We start from the raw sequence: 24,649 nt of genomic DNA on the forward strand, positions 1-24,649 counted from the left end.
TTATTTATTTATTATTGTTTATATATATATATATATAGAGAGAGAGAGAGCAAAGTGGAGTTTTAGGTTTGGCTTTATGAAAATAATTTTGTTTTTGTAAAGTTTTTGTAAAGAAAGTCACCGATGCCCCCAGTGGCTGAATGCTCCACTTTAAACAAAAAAGATCCATTGCTCTGCCTTTAGGACCTCACAGTCTGGACGGTTTAGTTCAACTTGAGCGCAACTCAAGGCGCACATGCTCTGTCCGTTGATTTGGGACAGGCGAATAAATTAAAAGTATGATTTTGAAGGAATAAAAAATCCAAACGTTTTACCTGGCATTTCAAAGGATTTATTGCTTCAACAAACAGTTCCTTGTTGAAGAGAAGATCTAAAATCTTAGGTGGGTTGAATGTCCTCCCAGCAAGCTTCTGTTTAGCGTGCTACTTAGCTGATTTTTTAAATGGAGACTAACTTGTATTTTACATTTTTTATAATCTATTTTGTATTTTATCCTATGGTGTTTTAAAATGATTATTATTATTAAGGTAATGCATTCTTAAAACGCTACCTCGCTGCACCAGTTCGCGAAGCGTAACGTTAGCTTGCTAATTGGCTACCAGGAACATTTTAAATAGATTTTTATACTACACGGCGCTGAAAATGTCAGTTAGAATTTTATTACAAAATATTACACTCTAGAAATATGATTTAGATGTTTGTTGGGACTGTTTTGTGCCGGCATATAAAACTAGTCATTGATATTAATTGGTGTAAACAAACCTGAAGTTGACAGCATTAGCGGGCTAGCCAAGGGCTAGCTAGCATTAAAGCTAATGTTAACCCGAAGCCTGTGCAAGTTAACTTTCTCATTAGTGTGTTGCACTGACAGTTCCTTTACATGTCAAGTCTGTAAAAATGTCTATGTTCTACATTATATTGAGGAGTGTTTCAAGTAACTTATCGCGGAAGGATTGCTGTTAGTTGTTTTTTATTTCTCAAGTCCGGAGAGTTGCATTAGTGGGTGTGATTCTAAGGCGAGCTCGGGGATGTGCTCTCACTTGCTTATATCACATTTTAGGCCTTAGTGTTATATTTCTGTAATACACACTGTTTGTGCTTATAATTATGTTTTAGTTGCCATCATTGTGCGTTATTAAGTCTATAAAATTTGTAATCTTTAACGTTAGTCTCTTTGTGACTAATAACTGCCACTACGTTTTTTTTCACGCCAATGTGTCTCACTTGCTGGCTAGAATGATGAAAACACACAAAACTGAAATGTTTTCACGTAACATTTTGTGTTTTTTGGCTCTATAAAACCACATAGTAATTGTATGTTTTGCCCCTACAAAACTTATGTTTATTTTGTTATATTATATGTTGTTGTTGTTGTTTTTTCCTCATAATGGTTATTTGTTCTGGTTGTGATGGCTTACAGCTATGGATCCAGAACGACAGAAGCGTAAGGAAGAAATACAGAAAGCTTTGGGATTCATTCAGTAAGTTTGTAGATTTTTGTGCTGCTTTTCCGATATGCTACATGTGGATGTTTATCATTCCAAAATTGCTAAATGTATTTGTCTCTTTGCCACAGGTCATCTTTGCCTTTCCCAGAACCTGAAGGATATGAGGTATGCTTTGTGTGTACTATCTCTGAAAAAAACCCACCCCACCTAGATAATCCATATTTATTGGATTTCATGATCTTAATTTAAATGGAAAGTCTCTTCCTTTCTTCTGCAGGCATTCCTGACTCAGCTAGTATGTAATTTGCTGGATGAAGGTAATGCAGTGTATCGTGATGGAGAGTGGAGACAGGCAGCAGTCCATTACGGCGAGGGTGTGAATGTAGCTCGCTATGCTCAGTCTGAAGCACTGGTCATTCCCCCTGAGCTGTTAGAGAGCCTTTATGTGAACCGGGCAGCTGCACATTATAGTCTTGTAAGTCTATACTATTTTTATTGGATAATTGGTTGACATTTAAATCTGTCATTGTAAACTGAGGATTTGAAGGAATTCAGTATGTGCAAATTATCACGTAGTACTCCAACAGTAAGTGTTGCAAAGACATTTTCTGCAAATCAAACTTCTCTTGTCTTTTTTTGTTTAGGGGGAGTACGAGCGTGGAGTGCAGGACTGTGAAAGCGCACTGTGTGTGTTGGAGGGCAGTCGCAGAGCACTCTACAGGAAGGCACTTTGTCTGAGGGAGCTGGGCCGACTCAGAGAGGCTTATGAGTGTGGCACGGGATGCCTATTAACTGCCCCTCACGTATGTATTCATATGCAGAAGCAATGGAACATTAATCTGCAGTTTATATTTTTATACACTACCATGTAAAAGTTTGGGGTCAGAATAAAAAAAAAAAAACGCATATTCAGCAAGGATGCGTTAAATTGATCAACAGTGACAGTAAAGATGTTTATTGGGCTATTTCAAATAAGTGCTATAGAACTTTCTATTCAAAGAATGCTGTAAGAAATATTTCTTGGTTTCCACAAAAATATTAGGCAGCACTGTTTTCAACATTGATAATATCAAGAAAATGTTTCTTGAGCACCATATCAGCCGATCTGTGAAGGTTCTTGTGACACGAGCAATGCTTCCATCCAAAGTTGCGAATTTAACTTATGCGCAAAATTTAAATATTACATAAAACATTTGCAAATAAAGCACCGTTTCCATCCAGTGAGTCGAGAGAACAAAATCCTCGCTTCCTAATAAACTGGAGCTAAATATCACTAAGAAAAATGTTAAGTTGCTGCAGAAGGAGAAGCCACTGTAGGTCTTTTTTTATAATGAAAAATACTTGCGCCTCAGAGCGCACTTTCGGAGGAGGATGCCGGCTGTTTGGGAACGCAGTCGTGTAAGACAGTTCTGGGAGGTAATTATACCGAAACACTTGGACAAACAGGCTTTGGCTAAGGCATTTCAGAATGACCAAAGGAACATTTCAGATGCCGTTCAGCGAGATTGGTGACTTTTTTTTGGTAAATATGTTTTCATCATAGTTTCTGCGCATGTTTTTAGCATTTGTATTAAAGTTGTGGATGGAAACATAGCTACTGAAGACTGGACTAATGGCTGAAAATTCTGCTTTGTCTTCACAGGAATCAAAAAGTCATTCAAAAAGTCTTACTGACCCCAAACTTTTGAATATTAGTCTGTGTAATTCTATGTAATAATATATGTAGTTACTTTGAAATGTTTATGCCATATGTTGCCAAATCATGTAATCATCTAACAAAACATTGTTTGCTTGCTTTATTTTACACAGGACAGGCAAGTCAGTGAGCTTGCTCAGGATTTAGCTAACAAACTTGGTTTGAAAATCCGCAAAGCCTACGTCAGTCCTCAGGTTTGTCTTTTAGATTAAATTATGTATGTTTAAAATGTTGATCATTTGCTAATTATATAGTTATACTTGTCCTAACATGACACTTTTTTTTATTTCAGCTTGATTCTACAACATCTGGGACAGACAGCAATGGAGAAACGAATTCTCACACAGGGGAGGCAAGTAAAAAAAAAAAAAACAGACCTTCCCTATATTGGTCAATAAAGTAATTAAAAGTAATTAGTATAAAATTGGTTTATAAAATAAAAGCTAGTTTCTAAAATGAGAATTGCATGGTTTGGATTAAATTAAGAAACCTTCTTGCTCTTTCTTTTCAGAACTCCTCAAATGGTCTTGAGTCTTTGACTGATATTGGATCAGGTATTTTATTTATATATCACATACATACATATATGGTCATTCCATGTCAACTCAACCAGAGGTCCCCGGCTAATGATTTTGATTTATTTTTCTTTCTGTTGATAGAAAAAACGAGATGCATTTCTAGTTTCAACATGATTTGATATTCAGATATATCAACTGTATGCAATGTGATCCACATTTGTTTTTGACCACTGAAAATGTGTACAATTTTACTTATGGAGCCACGTTGAAATCCCCATATCTTTTGAAATGAACCATGTAGGGCCTTAAAAAATAAGGTATCAAAAGAAAAGTTAAGAACAGGAATCTAAAAGGATATTAACCCTCAGAGAGTCTTCGGTCACTTCTGACCGAAAAATTTTCTGTTTTGAATTTTAAAAAATCACAGCTTCATCGGAAGGTTATGATACTTGGTGACTTTTATGGCATTAGGTATGTGTATGCAAAAAAAAATTGAGGTCATGATCCGAGCATGCTAAGTGGTCGTAAAAAAAATAGTCACACTCAGTGCCTTCGGTCAAAAATGACCGACCCATAGGAAATGAATGGGAAATTTACAAAAACACAAAAATTCTCTGAATTTTTGTCTGTACAATCTACAAATCGGCCACGATTCTAAAAAAAAGTACACCGCAGTAAAGGGGTGACACTCTACAACATCAAGAGTGCAAAAAATTCACACCCACCCACACACACACACATACAAACACACTTTTATACACATACACACCAATAAATTCAGATTACAAAAAATCTGTTTTGAATTTTTAAAAATCACAGCTTCATTGGAATGTTACGAAACTTGGTGACTTTTCTGGCATTAGGTATGTGAACACAGAAAAAAATTGAGGTCATGATCCGAGCATGCTAAGTGGTCGTAAAAAAAATAGTCACACTCATGGTCTTCGGTCAAAAATGACCCCCATAGGAAATGAATGGGAAATTGACAAAAACTCAAAAATTCGCTACAAATCGGCCACGATGCAGAAAAAAAGTGCTCAGCAATGAAGGGGTGAAACTCTAAAACATCAAGAGTGAAAAACATAACATAATTAATAATTATAATTAATATATATATATATAATTAATATAATAATTATTAAAATTATTAAAATAATAATTAATAAAATGTTATAAACCTTGGCAAAAAGTATTATTTGAGAATTTCTAAAAAAATACAATCAATCCACATCTTAAAAGTAAGTAATTTGGTCCAAAAACAACTAGAATTCACAAGCATCTCCATTTAGAGCTATTACAGGCATCTAGTGGTAAACCCATGCAATAACATGATTTATTTAATTTTATGTTTAATAAATTGATTTATTTTTTTTATTTTTATTTTTTTTCTGAAAGCCTAGTCTCTATTTTAATCGAAAATACCGCATAGAACAAAAAAAAAATAATAATAATAATAAAAAAAAAAATAAACATTATTTTCAATGGCAAAAAATGGACAATAAATATTGCATAAATATTAATAAGTTCAATCAAATTGTCTCAAAATACTAAATTAAAAAGAATAAATATTATAGAACAAAAATAAATTGCATTGGTTTTTACTGGGATGGAGGAAGTTTCATTTTTAGGTGTCCGGTCACTTCTGACCGGGAAGGCACTGAGTGTGACTGCTAAACGAAGACTCTCTGAGGGTTAAGAGATCTTTAATCATTCTTGAGTTACAGGCATGCAAACTTCATGCAAAAAACACAAGTACTTTTTTACCATTTTTGAACTTTCACTGTTGGCATTTAATGCAACAAAGATGGCTAAAGTCAACAAATTTTACTAATAGACCTACCAATCTCAGTGTAAAAATAAAACCATGATGCTGCTATCTTTCTCAAGTCATTTTTACCTCCTGTAATTAGGCTCCAAATCTCAGGTGAAAATTGTCATTTTGACCCCCCTCTACAAAATAGTGGGTTACTCAGTAGATACACATCATGACATGTAATATTTTGGCTCTAATCACTATTTATGTTTGTCTTTCTTCCAGAAAAATATTAACAAAACCAAACATTTGAGCCGGGGAAGTTTCTGAAATTGGTTTATTTGACATGGAATGTCCCTATAGCATTTAAAGGTGCTCTAAGCGATGTCACGCGTTTTTTAGGCCAAAACATTTTTTGTCACATCCAGCAAACATCTCCTCACTATCCGCTATCTGCCTCTCCCCTAAACACACTGTCTCTGTAGACAGCCCAGGCTCCACAAACGGCAAGAAAAACAAACTGGCCCAGCCTGGACCACGAAACATAACAAACAGTGTTCCAGCCAATAACCGACAAGAATGATTTGGGGGTGGGGGGTTAGTGCGCGTGCACATGAAGGGGGGTGTGGGGAGGTGGAGGGGGAGGGTCGAGCTAGACTCCGTTTTGTTTGACAATACTTCGAACGTCAACAAGAAGTGACGTCACCCAGCATCGCTTAGAGCACCTTTAATATTTTGATTAAAATATATTACTTTGAGTATAATCATTAAAGGGTTAGTTCACCCAAAAATGAAAATTATGTCATTAATGACTCACCCTCATGTCGTTCCAAGCCCATAAGACCTCTGTTCATCTCACACAGTTTAAGATATTTTAGATTTAGTCCGAGAGCTTTCTGTCCCTCCATTGAAAATGTATGTACGGTATACTGTCCATGTCCAGAAAGGTAATACAGACATCATCAAAGTAATCCATGTGACATCAGTGGGTTAGTTAGAATTTTTTGAAACATCGAAAATACATTTTGGTCCAAAAATAACCAAAACTACGACTTTATTCAGCATTGTATTCTCTTCCGGGTCTGTTGTGTAAGACGCTGCTGACGTGTTATCTGGTGGACCCGAGCTTCGTTTACAGTCTGAGGGAGACGCACGCTGTAAACAAAAAAATCTTCGCAAACATGTCTAAGGATTTCCGACACTGAGGAAGACTTGCATTTTTTTGCCCAGCCATATTTATTTGAACCCGAATAACCAGATAACACTTCAGCAGGGTCTTACGTCAGCAGCGTCACTGCGGAGTCGTGAACGCGGATTGACAACAGAACCGGAAGAGAATACAATGCCATATAAAGAAAGTCGTAGTTTTTGTTATTTTTGGACCAAAATGTATTTTTGATGCTTCAAAAAATTCTAACTAACCCACTGATGTCACATGGACTACTTTGATGATGTCTTTATTACCTTTATGGACATGGACAGTATACCGTACATACATTTTCAATGGAGGGACAGAAAGCCCTCGGACTAAATCTAAAATATCTTAAACTGTGTTCCGAAGATGAACGGAGGTCTTACGGGCTTGGAACGACATGAGGGTGAGTCAATAATGACAGAATTTTCATTTTTGGGTGAAATAACCCTTTCAGCAAATATAAATAGGTGAGTCAGTTTATTCATCTGTTTATTCCACAGACTTAACAAGTGCCCAATGCATCCCTGCCCCTCTGGCCACACCAATCCCAGTCAGTGATGACCCACAGATTCCCTCACAGAACCCAGTTGTGCCCCAAGACATGCCAGAAAGCCCAAGCCAGGAGCCGTCAGGGCGGGTGCCATACTCTGTGCCTGTATCTGAACACATGGGTGAATGTGTGATGAATGAGGACACCTCGTGTCTGGACACCTTGCTGGAAAGTATTCCCAAAGGAGCTGAGGTCAGCGTGAGTGTGGTGAGTGTAATGGAGAGCTGCAGGGATGGACAGTAGGACATTGACGCTCAATACTGGATTGATCACTGTAAAAGTACTTAATATTTACTTGTCTCTCCATCAGAACCCAGTTCAAGGGGCAATTCCCACTAACCTACCAAACACTGCTGTGGCTTTGAGGCCCCCATACTCTCCGGGTCTCCCAGCATCCTCGGCTCAGCTCACAACTCCCTTTTTCAACTCTGCTGTCAGTCCACTCCCCCCACTGGAGCCTTTTTCAGTGCTGGGTCAAAGCGAAGCCTCTTCCCAGACGATGGATTCCCTTGGCTCCTTTAGCTCTGGAGCTGGAGACACTGCTGGGAAGGGCGGGTCTGGATCACTGAGCACAGGAGGACTGGATTCCCTCTCTGAGTACACACTTCCTGGTAAGGGTTTTAAATGACTTGGTGTGCTACTAGCGTTCAAAAGTCTGGAAAGAAATTCATACTTTTATTCAGCAAGGATGCATTAACTTTATCAAAAGTGACAGTAAAGCCATGCATAACACTACAAAACATTTCCATTTTTAATAAATGCTTTTTATTCATCAAAGAATACTGAAAAAATAAGTTTCATGGTTTGCAGAAATAGATTAATCAGCACATCTGTAATCAGCATATATAATAAGATTTTTTTCTGGAACATATCAGCATATTAGAATGATTTCTGATGGTTTATGTGATGTTTTGCCATCACAGGAATAAATTACACTTTGTAATATGTATTTATTTGGAAAACAGATATGTTACATTGTAATAATTTATCACAATATTGTTGTATTTTTTTGTGTGTGAGACATTTTTGCCTATGAGATAGAATAGTATAGAGAACTGAAAGGAAACAAAGTGGGAGAGAGAGAGATGGGACAGGATCGGAAAAGCTACCCGAGCCGGGACTCAAACTCGGGTTGCATGAAGGGTAAACGCTCTACATGCCCACAAGGTTATTGGCTCTGACAAATGTTACTGTTTTTACTGTATTTGATCAAATGAATGCAGCCTTGGTGATCATGAGACTTCTTTCAAAAACACTATTTTTTTTTTACTGATGCTAAACTTTTGAACGTTAGTGTACCTGTATTTAAATAATGCAGAAAATGTCTTGACATGATGATAATTTGATATTGATTAATTATCCCATTTTCCTTTCCTTATGAATCTTAGGTGGACGAATCTCTCACAGTTTCATCCCCAGTTTGCGTAATCATCATGCCGCCAATGCAGTGAGTCTTAACTGTTTTGTTCTTCAGTCTTATTCATGAAGACTTCAATGTAGTAAAGATCAAATTGTATGACAATTTTCACCTGAGATTTGGAGCCAATTTACAGGGAGTAAAAATTACTTTAGAAAGATGGCAGCATCATTATTTTATTTCAACAATGCCTAATAGGTCTATTAGTTAAATCTGCTGACTTTAGCAATCTTTGTTGCATTATATGGCAACAGTGACAGTTCAAAAATGGTAAAAAGCACTTCTTGTGTTTTTTGCCCCAAGTTTGCATGCCTGCAACTCAATTATTAAAGATGCATCAATATCCTTTTAGATTCTGGTTCATTTCTTTTGTAATCTTCATTTTAAAGGCCCTATATGGTTCAGTCCCAGAGATATGGAGGTCTTAATGCAGCTCCATGAGTATATTGGTCAATTGTACACATTTTCAGTGGTCAAAAACCAAATGTGGGTCACTTTGCATAAAGTTGATATTTTTTTCTTTTAAAGAGGAATATCTGAACAACAAATCATGTTGAAACTAGAAATGTTTTTTTCTACCAACACAATTGCATAGAAGATACCTGTCTGAGTGCCATGAATACTTTTTTTTTTTTTTTAAGGCCCTATATGGTTCAATCCCAGAGACATTGGGATGTCAATGCGGTAATGTGTAGTTACGATACTGTGTATTTGAGCTTTTGCTAGTTTCAGAATCTGTTAAAATGTCCTTTCTTTCAAATATCCATGAAACTGATTCAAATATAGATTCTTATAAATACACTTTTGAGAGCAATTTAAATGACCCACATTTGGTTTTTGACCACTGAAAATGTGTACAATTGACCAATTTACTCATGGAGCTGCATTAAGATCTCCATATTTCTGGGATTCAACCATATAGCCTTTAAAATGAAGATACCAAAATAAATGTTTATTTAAAACCTGTTAAAAAATTTAAAAAAATTGTTTAAAAGTTATTAAGATATCTTTAATATGTTTAGAGTTCCAGGCATGCAAACATTTTTGAACTGTCTCCATTGGCATATAATGCAACAAAGATTGCTAAAGACAATATATATAATATATAATAATGATGCTTCCATCTTTGGCTCCAAATCTCAGGTGAAAAATAGTGGAATACTCAGTAAATATACATCCATGACATTTAATATTGGCTTTTTTTACCATAAAAATATTAACAAAAAAAACAAAAACATTGAGCTGGGAAAGTTTCTGAAATTTGGTTGATTTAACACAAAATGACCCCATAATGGTTTGCAATCACCTTGTCAGAAAACTGTCCTTTGCTGCTTTGCAGAATGGCCCAGTCGGTACCAATCTTTCTCTGCTGTCACGAAACCCTTTGGCTGCCACACATGAGTTCAGACAGGCCTGTAATGCTTGCTACAGTCGCATAGGTACTGTATCCCTTAATTTGTGATATGAAAAAAAAGGTACATATCAGAATTATTGCTAAACATGTTATACCTGTCTGAAAGAGGTGGATTTTCTTTTTCTCTCTTAATTAGGGCCTCGGGTCATGGACTACCATTATCAGCCTGATGCAGCGCATCGCTGCAAGAGAGATGTGCTGCTCTGTCGCCTCAAATCCTCTGACGACCCCATCTGGAAAAGGGTGCGACCCCGTCCAGCTCGTAATAACTTTCTTGGGGCGTTTGTTCTCTGTAAAGGTATGGCTTTGTTTATTAAAGTCTGTGTATTGGATAGATGTTTCAATTAGGGGTGCACAATATACTAAAATGGTAGTGGACAATGTCACCGTTGGTTTTGTTAGCAGTTATGTCTGATTTTTTTCTTCCCATTTAAAAAAAAAAAAAAGGTAACTTTTAATAAATTAATGTTTTATAAAAATGTATAGTAATTTATAATTATGATTAACAATGATGCTGATACCCAATGATTAAATAATTTAGTTTTTGTCACCGTTCTGTCTTTGCAGAGGTACAAGAGCGTCAGGAGTGCCAGTATGGTGAAAACTGCACTTTTGCCTATTGCCAGGAGGAGATAGATGTGTGGACCCAAGAGAGGAAGGGAGCTCTAAGTCGTGAGCTTCTGTTTGACCCTCTGGGCACCAATGAACGACGGGCCCTCAGTGTCACCCGTCTCCTTCAGCTCCATATGGGCATGTTTATGTTCCTCTGTGAGGTAATGTGCGCCTTCATGTTTAATATTTTTCTCACACCTAGAAATGTTACATTCTTGTTCAGAAATGCTAAGTTGTTATTCTTGCCCCTGCTTTTCTGTAGGAATGTTTTGACAGTAAGCCTCGTATCATTAGCAAGCGAAGCAAAGAGAATCTCGCTGTGTGTTCCAACCTCACTGCACGACATCCCTTTGACGATAACAAGTGAGTCATCGCCTCCCGACTTCTGTCTTTTTATCCCTCACTGTATGTAGACTTGGTCAGGTGCCGCAAAATCATATTAGTGATCCATCGCATTATATCTCTTCTCATACGTTTGTCTCTTATAATGCCGGACAGGTGCCTGGTGCACGTGGTTCGCTCAGCAAACGTGCGCTACAGTAAAGTACGCCCTCTTCACCCACTCTGCCAGTTTGACGTGTGCCGCCATGAGGTGCGATATGGCTGCCAGCGGGAGGACAGTTGCTCTTTTGCACATTCAGTCATAGAACTCAAGTGTTGGGTGCTTCAGCAGGACACAGGTACATAAGACATGCTATTATAATATTTTTATGCATGCACACTGCGGTCTTCTGTTTTTGCCTTATTAAAGGGATAGTTCACCACAAAAATTTAATTACCCCATGATTTACTCACCCTTAAGCCTACCTAGGTGTATATGACTTTCTTATTTCAGACGAATATAATCGGAGTTCTATTAAAAAATGTCCTGTCTCTTACAAGCTTTATAATGGCAGTGAATGGAGGATGAGTACAAAAAAGTTTGGATGCGAAAGCAAAACCCCTTTGTTAGGTATCAGTGGCTAAAAGTTTGCTTGTTCACATCACCTATTTTAAAGAAGACCGCTTCCTGAACTTGGGAGAGTATGAAATCGGCTATATACAAAGACTACTTACCATTGTGAAAACGTACTGCTGAAGTCGTACTTGCAACGTTGATTCTGATCGATGGGCATTTGCATTTTCGGAATTGTGCTTGAACTGATGCGTTTAAAACGACGACATAATTAACTGTGTGTTGTTTACAATTGCTTAAAGCCTTGAAAGCTGAAGCTCGTGATTATGGTAAGGGCCGTCATTGTAAGGTAATTTCAGACACACTTGAGGTGTTTGGCCAATCACAACGCACTGGGTCAGCTGGCCAATCAGAGCGCACTGAGCTTTTCGGAAGGAGGGGCTTTGCAGAATTCAGTGCGTTCAGACAGACTAGGAGCTGCAATAATGTACAGAATGTGAAAAATAATGTTATTTGAGCATTTAAGCATGTTAACCTATTCTATTACACCCAAAAAAACAAAATAATAAACGTTTAAAGCTCCAGTATGCGACTTTGGTATTTGACCACAAGAGGGCGCAGTTTCCAACAATAACAAAGGCGAAGCTTGATGACGCTATGAAGGAGGTGACGATGGGAGATGTCGTTTTTAATGCGTTTTCACGATTCTAGCGATATATCTACATGGAATTAATGAATCATGATCACGGATGAGGTAATTTATTCGTTTTTGTATTACCTGTATGTCTGATCGTATTATTTTATGTCATCATAATTAATGAACTGCAAGGAACGTGAAATGTTATGCTATATTATCCCGTTACAACATACAGCTATTTGTCAAATGATTTGTTTGGTTAATGTTGTGCAGTTTTACGTTTTTATGGTTAATGCCGTGTTGTTTAACGTGTTCAAACCAATATCTAAAAGTAAATTTGAACGAACATTTGCAAGTAATGACTAAATATATTTTTTTAACATCATATCCGATTGTATTTAATTGTACTGCTATAAACTCGGTCACCACACGTGATAAAAAGCCTTACCAAAGTACAAAGAGCAATATAACTTTGTTTATAAGTGCTATTATTGACAGTTGCATGTCTTACCTGTCTCAATACACTGCCGATATTTATCCGGGTTTTATTCCTCCGTTTGTCACACAGTCCGCGACTCCGCGTGTATCCGAATATGGACGCTTTCGTTTTGTTGGCACTTCAATACTCGCCAAAGAGTTCGTGATCCATAACAGCTATAACCATACAGTCTATGGCTATAACGCTTTAACCACCACTTCTGCATTTGACCATGCGATATTCCGGTGTGGTGGGGCATATTTTTTTTTTTATTCTTTTTTTTATTCTTTGTCAGACGTCTTTATTGTTTATTGTGATAAGAAAAAAAACCTCAAAGTTGTTGTAAAAAAAAAAAAAAAAAAAAATCAAAACGCAATGTCCGCTCTATCCTTTTTTCCGGTGTGGACCATGTGATAGGATATTCCACCACACCGGAAAAAAGGATAGAGCGGACATTGCGTCACTGAGGCGCGACATTTCTTTTCCGGGACGGCCAGTTATTTAAAATCGGAATTTCTCTGAAATAAAAAATCTTTGGAGACTTTTGAGATATTGTAAGTACACAACTGGAGGAAATATATCACACTGTGCAAGTTATTTTCTGAAATTTTATTACAAAATTCCTACATATTGGAGCTTTAAAATGCACCATTTTACACTAAAGTTTGGGGTTAGGAGTTAGGTTTTTTTATTTAAAAGAAATTAATACTTTTATTCAGCAAGGATGCATTCAATTGATCAAAAGTGACAGTAAATTTGTAATTTAAAAAAGACTAAATGGTGTTCTTTTGAACTTTGTTCAAAAAATCCTGAAAAAAAGTTAAAAGTTTCCAATAATAAGAAATGTATTTTTTGCCTGTTGAAAATTCAGCTTTGCCATCATAGGAATAAATACATTTTCAAATAAATTAAAGCTTTTTAATTTTTTTTTTTATGTTAACAATATTTTACAACATTACTGGTTTTACTGTATTATTTAACAAATAAATGCTGTCTTCATCATGATGATATGATACTTTTCAAAAAAGATCTTACCAAACCCAAACTTTTTGTAGTGTAGGGGCATTACTGTAATTTCCAGGGCTGTTTTTGCCCCACACCCTGGTTTTATAAATGTCTTTGACTCAGACAATTGAAAGTTAATAGTAAAAGTAATATGAATAATAATAATAAAATGAGTTTTTCTTTGTGCTTATTTCTTACCCGTCAGGTATTACCCATGAGGAAATGGTGCAGGAGTCAAAGAGACACTGGCACCGATTGGAACAGAATGCTCAGAGACAGAAGGTGAGGCTTTGACAAAAACACCACTGTGCTGTCTCACAAACGCTCATCATTTCTGAAATCTAATCCTTTTATTTGATTGCTTTTTGTTGGTACAAGTCTGGTTTATAAAATAAGTCTCTCTTTCTTCTCTCTCTCGTCTTCAGCCCATGCTCGGGCCGCACCAGCCCACCGGGAGCAGCAGTAACAGCAGTGCTCATAGCGGTAGTTCTGTGGTCTCTGGAGGGATGGGAGGAGACTGCATCGGGGGCGGAAGCACAGGAGGAGGTGGAGGACTAGTAGGATGCGGTCGAGGGCGCGGCCTGAATCTGAAGATGAAGTTCGTGTGTGGACAGTGTTGGAGGGAGGGCCAGGTCAATGAGCCAGACAAGTCACTGAAGTACTGCACTGCCAAAGCCAGGCACAGGTTAGCTTCCCTTATTCAAGAAGGCATCATCTTACCGCCAGGATGCTCGATACTCGATATATGCTCATCAAAAATTAATGTGCCTATAATGTTTACTGGAATTGTTTTAATTTGACTGCTTTTATTAGACACAGTAGACAGCATCTTTGCTGATGGTTCTTGGGGGGTAATTATGGTATAATGCTGCTTTTTGCTTTTTCTGTTGCTTTTCCCAGCTGGACAAAAGAGCGCAGGGTGTTGCTAGTAAAATCGTTTGAGAAGAAAAAGTGGGTGGTAGTGCGGCCGCTGCCTTTTTCCCGTACCTACCCCCAACAGTATGATGTAAGTCTGTCCTTTGTTGATTAAATTATTGTGACAGCAAACAGAAACTGTCATGTCAGGTTCTTCAGATAAGCAGGTTGTAGTTCTGACACTGAGCTGCAGTGCTGTTCTCATGATCTGTTAAACATCATAAGAAATAAACATCGTTAAGAAATATAGGCTGCATCCGGAATCGCATACTTCTCTACTATATAGTAGGCGAAAGAATGTATTTGATAAAAGAAGTGTTTGAATTCACTGTACTCATAAAAGAGTAGGCAAGAAGTACCCAGATGACATGCTGCTTCCGACGAAATTCTGAAGTGTGCATACTATCCCATAAGGCCACGGGAGAGGATTTGTGAATGGCATTGAAATGATGCTACTGACGCTGGTAGGTCACATGATAATGACAACATGGTGAATTTAGCACGTCTGGATTACATTCATACTATATTGAAAATACTTTTTTAGCAGTCGCGAAGTAATTAGTTATTCTTTTGAGTAGCTATTTATTTTGAAAATGCGATTTCGGACGCAGCAATATTTTCTGTTCTATTATAGTTTCTATCAACAACAAATGGTGTTTTATGTAATGATTCTGTTCAGACAGATATAACGTTGTTGAATACATAATCAACCTCTAACGGCGAAACTTACATACTGTGCTTTTAAATTAGACCAAACTAACAGGCAAAAATATGAAGAATATGTAATAGAGCATGTATGTGTTTAGCTAAATGAATCTCTAGATTTCTTTTCTTTTTAGTTAACTAATGAGTGATTACATGTTACATCATATATCTCAGTAAGTTGCACTTTTTTGATGTTCATTCATGTTTATTTTGTGCTATACCTAGTAGCAAATTGGAAGATTTGATCGTTTCAGCGATCCGTCGTGCCACAAAAAGCGTTAAACGGCATTTATTGTTTAAATTTCTTGATTGACTTTATGATATGAAAAGTCTCAGTTTTCAAAGCACAATTATTGGATGGCAGGCAATCACTGGATAATTTGTGCATCGACTGAAAACAGCATAGACTAAAAGATCACTTTTTGCGATTTAAATTGAAGATCGGTTAAATCTGGAAATTTTCAACCCAGCCCTCATTATCATACTTAATGTAAAATCTTGGGTGTGTCATCCAATAATGTTTTGGAAATTATGTTTCAGCCTCCCACACAGCACTTTTTGTTAAATTTCAAGCTCAATTTTAATGAAGCACTAATCTTAAATATTTTCTGGAGAGTTTAAACCCTGAAAGAGTTGCCAGTGAACAATTGAAGAGTTGGATCATTGTTTCCATTAAAAATGACTTAAATGAACTGAGAAATTTGAGCATTGTTACATAATCTCTATGCACTATCCATTTGTGCTTGCAGATGTGTGTTCATGTCATGAAACAGAAGAAGTGCCACTATATTGGGAACTGTTCTTTTGCACACAGTTTGGAGGAGAGGGATGTGTGGACCTATATGAAAAACAACAGCTGTGAGAAATCCTCTTCCTTCAACTAGATAATTCAGAGCTGAAGTTATTAATACAATTGTTTTGTGGGTGTGGTGCAGTCATGTTTGATTAATCCATTTAATGTGTTTTAACATGAGCTGTGTATCTTTCTGTACTCTCTAAGTGAGAGACATGCAGCAGATGTACGAGATGTGGCTATCGTTGACCAATCAGAACCGGCGTGCAGACGGCACTCTCATGACTCCACCCCCAGAGGAAAAGCAGATCGCCATGCCAACTGACTATTCTGAATCAATGGTGGGTGGCTGCAGAAGATTGATTTGTCATGATTTGTCTGTGTGATTAAGTGGCCTGAAAATAAAAAGCTCTTGTTCTAGTTGTTTTTAAACTTTATTATCAGATTTAAGGCAGTTTACTCCAAGAGCAATAACTCTAAAGATGATAACTATATTCACGTCCACACCAATGCACAATATCGTTCTGTTTATTCTTAGTTTGTCGAGCTCTTTAAAGCAAAATGGATTCTGATTGACTGTCAATGTTTTTATTGTTCATCACCTGGAAAAAATCGTTCTGAAAGTGATTCCATTGATATTGTTCCTCAGTGCCGTTATCATTATATTTTTGCTGTGAGCTCTTTTGGTGCTGCTTTTATATTTAGAAGAACCATATCTTTATCGCTATATTTACAGTCCTTGGTGTGAATGGCCCTTTATCCATGTTCTTTCTGACAGGTTGGACGACGGATGTCTGGTGGTGGAGGGGATCTGTGACCTGGGCCGAAAGTGTGCAGTTACAGGCAGTCTGGATGAGTCTTCCTGTTCAGATATCAGCTTCTAAGGCCCTTCCTCACTCTTTCAGTGCCACTCTGGGAAGTACCAGGCTCTGTTGCCCTTCAGGGCAAGAGCTCATGACTGTAGGACTAACACACTGATTGTTCCACATACATACACACGATACACACACACACACACACACACACACACACACACACCACGTGATATTTCACTCATTATCAAACGCATGCACCCACTTACTGACATGACACTTGGCACAGGCTTGTAGGGTGTCATGTATGTGAGTGCACACTGGTACTTTTACAGCTAACTCAAGTAAGGGCAGTTTTTATGTTCCTTAAAAGGTTAGTTCACCCAAAAATGAAAATTCTGTCAGTAATTACTCACCCTCATGTTGTTCCAACCCCGTAAGACTTTCGTTCGTCTTCGGAACACAAATTAAGATATTTTTGATTAAATCTGAGAGCCGGTTCACTCCTTCATAGGCTTCTATGTAATTGAAACTTGCCGGCCCAGAAAGTTAGGAAAGACAATGTTTAAAATAGGCCAAGTGACTACAGTGGCTCAACCTTCGCTTTGCTCTCAGATTTCATCAAAAATATCTTAATTTGTGTTCCGAAGATGAACGAAAGTCTTACAGGGTTGGAGGGTGAGTAATTACTGACAAGAATTTTCATTTTTGGGTGAACTAGCCCTTTAAACACATTTATGAGGAGTTGATGTTCCCACGGTGTTTTTTTAAACTTAAACCCAAAACCAAATGGATCTCCCTGACTCAAATCAAAGCACATGTCACGAAGGCCACTCATGTTTCAGTCAAGTATGTGGTGTCAGATGGCAGATGAACTGAATTTATGAAGTGGTGCTTAACTCTGTGTTCCTGCCATATTGGTAGAAGAGTTTGAATGTACAGCCAAAAGTGGCCATTTACAAGAAATTTGAGATTTGTTCAGATGTCGAATGTATTTGATGCACCAAGGCAATTAATTATGGAGTAAGTAAAAAGCACCCCAACAACCCCTGTGTAGATGCTTGCATAACACCAGTCACAGTTCTTGCACTGACACGCACTCATTTCCTCATTCTTTCGGATTGCACTGAGTGACAGTTTGGTAGTGCTTGATAAAGAGTAGGAATGAATGCACATGAGGGCTGTTTGCAGTCTGGAGTGATCTGACAGTTTGGATTGAAACGCTTTGTATTAATTTTTTCTTTTTGATTGATTGACGGTTGGAATATGCTCCCGTGTTTGTCTCGTTCGAGCTATTAGATTGGGGATTTTAAGTGTGTAATCTATAAAACCCATAAACATGCTACTAGGAGACTCTTGTTCGCCACAGTTCAATGCGGGCCAGTAGCTCATTCATTTTCCATGTTTAACGTTTCATAATAGGCGCATGAAAGGAGAAACATTAGCAAGAAATTAGGAAAAAGAGTTCTTGCCCTGCCTATGCCTAGTTATATTCAAAATATCCTGTCAAGACATGCAGTGCTACCCTTAGTATGCCTTGTCCTAACTTTCAGTGGACTTGAGATATATATATATATATATATATAAATATACACACAAACGCACACACACAAATATATCTACTATATTGGCATACTACTAATGATTATTGATAACTTAGCAGTTAAGCTTAATTAAGTATAACCTTACCTTGTATTGATTACATAGAACTTCTTGTTATTGAGCTATGCTATATGACATGTATTGCTGATTAGATGGTTAGTGATTTTTTTTTCCTTATGAGTCACTACAGAAGTGTCTGTTTTGTGAGGTCTAGATGAGAATCTGCTGCCCTAAACTGCCTATAAATGTAATTGAAGCACCCTGAAATGGTTTGATGGAGAAAAAAAGAATAGAATCAAGTTTGTACCTTGTTGCATTGAATGTCAGGGTTTAAATGACATGTGAAGGAGCATATTTGGGCCTGGTAGCAGATTCCAACTGGTATGGAGATTGAGAGGGACGTTCTGGAGTGACCTAGTACGCTTTACCGAGGGATCATATTATTACTACTGCTATTATTATGATGATGACAGTGATGATAATGATTGTCATTATGACTACTTCTATCTTCCTATATGCTATTGATATATGTATATGTTAATTGCTATGTATAACACTTTAAATATATGTATCCATGTATGAATATAATACTTAACAGTGAATTATGTCTATGTATGCTTAGCGAGCTGTCCAGAATAGAGGAATTGAGATCCTTATCGGTCTATTTTTTCTTCAACCTAAACACAATGAAAAGCAAGCGACGCTATTAACATATAGTTCTGAAACTTGGGATCTCTTATAAGAGGGTTTATAAAGTGGTTGTAGTAAAGAGACATCTTTAAAAACTACATGCCTTAGCAAATTCCCTCTACACCATATTCCTGATCGTTTTGATTCGGTTCTCTCAGTGCTATACTGTGACGGAACACAAAGCATACATGGATATTTGTTTGTCTGCATAGCGCCTTATACATTTATATACAATTATAAATACCTTAACAAATAATCCTACTCTTTCAGTATAATGATATATACACTCTTAGACAATTTGTTTAAGGAAATAGGGGAGGGAAGTGTATCATAAATGTTCTCTCAGTGACAATGGAGTCTGGTTTTGCACGTTACTCGCATCTAAAATATTCTGAGGAACATGATCATGCTAGAGCTGAGGTAGTGTGCATAACCGTAGAGAGAAAGAGAACAACCTGAGAACCAAGATGCTCAGGTTAACTGTCTCTCTTTCTCTAAAACGGGATGAAGTTGGCATTCATTCATATTCATATCAAAGGGTTAGTACTGCTGGCCATTGACCATCTGAAGGCTGCAGTAATGGTCATATACCCACCATCCTCATTCTCCACTTGAGTTTATTTTATCACAGAACTGGAACGTTCTGGGCTTTCTGGACAGACACCAAGAAAGATTGCCCATTTTAAAATGACCTTTGTGTGTCACACTTTCTGGATGGAGTGTAAACCAGAAATATGTTGTTCATAATCCATGTTCAGCCTAAAAAGACAATGTGGGATTTAGCAAATGTTGGATTATATCGGTTGAGACTTTTCTGTTAGGATGGCTTTATTTTTCACCTGCATAGATAACCAGTGAAAATCAGGAGTTTGAAAAAATGGAAAGGTAAAACAACAATGCCTCTTTTTGTACTGTATTTTTACATTTGTTTGTTTTGTTTCTCCTTTTTCTCCCTGGTTGGAAGTGATATATTGATCACAGTGGACCAAATCTCATGAAAGTGTTTAACAATAAATAGACTGTTTTAGAAAATGTGTGAGATGTTATTGCTTTTTATTGAATTGCTTTTTAGACAATGTTGAATCAAAATTAAGAGTTGTGACTTTCAACATGTTAGCTTTGAGGTTATCTATATCCTATTGTACTGAACAATAACAAAATGTATTTTAGGAAATGCATTTAAAATTTACAGTATCTCTGTGGGAATGGATTAAAAATATTGATGATTCATCCTGACTAAATATATTTTGTCCAATCAGATGTCCTTTTTCCCTAATTCAGGTTTCATGTGGTGCCACATTCTCATAGGTAGCTGGAGGGCAAAACAAGACTTTCCTCATTTGCCAACCAGTTATTTTTACCAGGTTCGTACTAATGTAGTAAGACAGTTCAATTTATGCCTTATTGAGGATGCATACTATGTGCAGGCAAGATGAAGAACCCACCAGAATATAAACGTTAAGTGTTTTTAACATAAAGCGTTTTAGAATGTCCAGTTGGTTTTAGTGATTTAAAATCAGCAGCATCCATTGAACATGTATCACGTGCCTAAAACTAGCATTTTGTTCACACATTTTTTCCCCCCGTCTTTTCTTGAGGTGATCTAAATATCTTCTGTGGCTTGAAACGGATGGAAAATTGACGCCTGTCCAGTGTCCTGCAGATCAATTTTGTGTTTCGCAAAGTTTGCTGCTTCAGTTGTTGTGGTGTTGATTCACATCATTTCTAGATTATTGTGCTAGAGTGATCAGATGAATTCTAAATAATTGCAAAAAACTTAATTGGTGAAAAAAATAACACTGTTTTTTGGCCCTGGCACAACATGACCACTTAACATTTCACTAATTATCAGCACATGGGAAACTGAAGCAGGATGAAATTACTATTGTTCTGCTTCCAATCATTTTGTTCTCGTTTTAGCAATGGTTACCTCCAAAGAAAATATGCAGCCATCATTGCTTTGCATATAAATGGCCTCACATGCAAGGAAATTGCTGCAAAGAATATTGCACCTGAAAGAACCATTAACCAAATCATCGAGAACTTCAAGGAGAGAGGTTCAACTGCAGTGAAGAAGGCTTCAGGACGTCCCAGAGTGTCCAGTAAGGACCGTCTCCTCCTGAGGACTCAGCTACAGAATCAGGTGCAGAGCTTGTTCAGTCTGGACAGCAGGTGTGTGTGAGTGCAACGATCTGGTGTCAAGAAGGGCAGCAAAGAAGCCACTTCTCTCCATGAAAAACATCAAGGACATAATTAAATTCTGCAGGAGGTACAAGGATTGTGACATCTGGAAAATGATTTGTCCGGAGAAGAAAAGGTGAACGCTACTATGAGTCCTGTGTCGTGCCGACAGTGAAGCATCCTGAGACCATCCACGTGTGGTTGCTTTTCATCCAAGGGAGGCTCTCTTACAATTCTGCCTATGAACACTGCCATGAATGGTATCAAAATGTCCTGCAAGATCTTCCTACATGATGGGGCACCATGTCTCAAGGCAAGAGTGATAATGAAGTGGCTTGGAGATCATTACATTAAAATTTGGGATCCGTGGCCAGGCAACACCTCAGATCTTAAACTCATAGAGAACCTGTGATCGATCCTCAAAAAGGCGAGTGGACAAGCAGAAGCCCACAAATTGTGATCGACTCCGAGCACTAATAAGACGAGAATGGATCGTCATCATTCAGGATTTGGCCCAGAATCTGCAGAGGTTATGAAGAAGAGTTCACACCTAAATATCGTTTACAGGCTATTGAATGTGTTTGTCAATATAGCCTTTAAAACTTGAATACTTGTTTTCCATTAAAGGCTTACCACAGAAACATGTACAAATTATCTACAAATACTGAAGCAGCAATCTTTGTGACACACAAAATGATGTCTCTGCCAATCAAAGCCATCCGTAGCGGGGCATAAGCAGGCTATATATGGCTCTGGGTGAAAGGTGGTTCTGTGACGGTTGACGATTCTAGGCCATAGATAGACTGTAAAAAAAAAAAAAGGACCCAACCATCCCCCATCCAAAAGAACGCGATTTCAACATCTCTGCGTCAGACATGTGGCGTGAGTAACAATTATGACAAGCAGAGGCGAACCAACACTGTGTGGGGGCCCCAGGCAAAATTAATCAATGAGGCCCTTTTTTTAATATATATGTATTTTATATATGTTTTATACACTACGTGCGTGCGTGTGCGGTAGGCTAGTCGAGATGGCCATGCCTAAAGGACAGTGAGATGTATCATCAGGCTACTGTGGTAATATATAATATATACACTTTAGAATAGATTTGTTTTGTTAATACATCTTAATACATCTACACAAAACATCTAAAAGAGCATTTGTTTAATTTTTACGTGTTTTTTAATTAATTAAAAAATTAAAAATTTTTTAATTAACGAAAGGTCCATCTTCATCTTTATAACAGAAGATGCAATTCAACAATCTTCAAGATACAGTAAATCTTCTAACGTGTAACAGATTGTCACCTTAAAACAGTAATTTAAATTACGTGGTGGAACAATGCTAAATAGAAATATATAGTTAACATCTTAATTTAATCTTATTTATTTTTTTAGTTAATAATTAAATTGTTTTTTAAAGCTATTAGTATTTTTTTCTACTAACACTAATAGCACGTTTATATTAATTTCTGCTAAATACTGGGTGAATGGAGGAATACATGCTGCGCCCAAGCGCATGCATAAATCTCGCCGCAAAAGCAGGCTAAATATGTCTTACATAACGAGGCATTTTAATTTATTCTAAATTAGTGATTTCGACCTCCTCGAGCTTTTATTTTGGCACTTCCAGTTACCGGCATTTTAAATTTGCATATTAGTTAAATATTTAGTTTCACTCGTAACATTTAGATTCAACATTTAGATTTAGATTCAGATTTAACATTTAGATTTAACATTTAGATTTAGATTCAGCATTTAAATTTAACATTTAGGTGTAACATTTAATATTTAGATTTAACTATTTAAAATATCTCTAAGTTGACAAATATTGTTGTAAATGTGCTAAAAAGTGACATACCAAAAATTCATACCAGTTTTTTAAACATTGTTTGAAGCTAAATGTGACAAAATGTTGCTGTTATTTTCAGCGTGCTGCAAACATATCTTCATTCATTTCTGCTGTAAAGTGCATGTGCCTTTAGAAAGAAATTCATCTTTCATACCATACGGATTACATAATCAGATGATAATTGCTTAGTTTCCATTCAAATTTTTTCGTTTAAAAGTGGACATATCAAGCATAGGCTATATCATGTATGTGAGGCTAGTATACCCTACGCCGTGTTTCTGTTTATTTTTGAGACACGCTCCAGTTCACGGAGACCACGAAAGCGCGCCCTGATTGTTTATTTTATTTTACGAAAGCGCAACGTTTACTTGTTATTGTGAGTTTACACAAGTAAAAGTAGTTGCGACTGATGCATCATTCTTTTCTGTATGGACAAAAATATAGTATTTTTTTAGTCATTTCCACTGTTTATAGCAAAATGCAAGTAATCGCGTTGCCGCCTCATGCAGTGCCCTGCCAGACGGATAAGTCCTCTTCGTGTTTAACAAATCGAATCATGGATTTTCTACATACCCGCGAATCGCTGCTCCGGTTTGAAAAAGGCGGCTGAGGCGAGACGGTAAAAGCATAACCAGCGTAACGAGAAAGGGGCCCCATTAAGGGGGATGCAGAGCTGTCGCTGCGGCTTTATATTAACATTCCTGATTATTTGAATGATCAGCCCTCGGGGGGCCCCCTTAAAATGTGGGGCCCCAGGCAATTGCCTGGCTTGCCTGCCCTATTGCGGCGCCTCTGATGACAAGCAAGCAGAGACCCTATGTAGCCCCGCCCATTTTCAGCGCTGCGCTCGTTGTCTTTTGACTTCCGGTCTGTATTTTCACAGCGATCTTGCTTATTTATGAATGAACGGCTCGTTTTAAAATCTTCCCGGTCTACTGACATTTGTTAAGACATCTGCTTTAAACATTACAATCCTCATGATAACTTTCGTTAACTTTACATTAAGTAAATCCACTTCAAAAGCTAATTACTCCTGGACAGCAATGCCTGCAAAAACGGCAAGTTCAAAGACAATATTCTAAAGATGGCGGCGCCCTCGTTTCTCTGGCGCATAAAGGCATGTTTGAGGTCTATAGAACGCAAAACAAGTATGGCAAATAAAAAGTCTGTTCGGGTATGCAGTATTCATAGAAGAGCAATTCTAGGCCTCTTTAAAAAAAAAAAAAATTACAACTGTGTTTAGTATGTCGTAGTAGGTCAAAGAATATAGAGGACAAAGATGACATTTGTATTAGCCTATGCATGGAAACATATTCATACTTCACACCTGCGTGCGACATGCATTTCATCAATGGGCAGTTCATATGAATGAATACAATAAATACTCTCATGGCATTTATATAACTAGCCTACAGTCTACTGGCTATTTTAAAAAAAAGTGAGAAGACCTTTAATTTGTTTTAACTTCACATAAATGTCTGA

At 37.3% G+C, this 24,649-nt stretch overlaps 1 protein-coding gene across 1 annotated transcript; it reads left to right on the forward strand.

The window, feature by feature from the left end:
* Positions 1–175: 175 nt before the first annotated feature.
* zc3h7bb (zinc finger CCCH-type containing 7Bb) lies at positions 176–18,185 on the forward strand. The gene is made up of 22 exons (XM_079851724.1): positions 176–382; positions 1,421–1,481; positions 1,577–1,613; positions 1,726–1,923; positions 2,093–2,251; positions 3,258–3,338; positions 3,437–3,496; positions 3,656–3,698; positions 7,111–7,367; positions 7,471–7,771; positions 8,549–8,607; positions 9,917–10,016; positions 10,128–10,289; positions 10,559–10,764; positions 10,866–10,966; positions 11,102–11,283; positions 13,824–13,900; positions 14,044–14,303; positions 14,519–14,624; positions 15,988–16,096; positions 16,239–16,372; positions 16,810–18,185. The coding sequence occupies exons 2-22, from the start codon at positions 1,423–1,425 to the stop codon at positions 16,846–16,848; spliced, it is 2,730 nt and encodes a 909-aa protein (XP_079707850.1). The 5' UTR covers positions 176–382; positions 1,421–1,422; the 3' UTR covers positions 16,849–18,185.
* The last annotated feature ends 6,464 nt before the right edge of the window (positions 18,186–24,649 follow it).

This window comes from Squalius cephalus, assembly GCF_949319135.1.
Source record: "Squalius cephalus genome assembly, chromosome: 19".
In the NCBI taxonomy this organism is placed as follows: Eukaryota; Metazoa; Chordata; class Actinopteri; order Cypriniformes; family Leuciscidae; genus Squalius; species Squalius cephalus.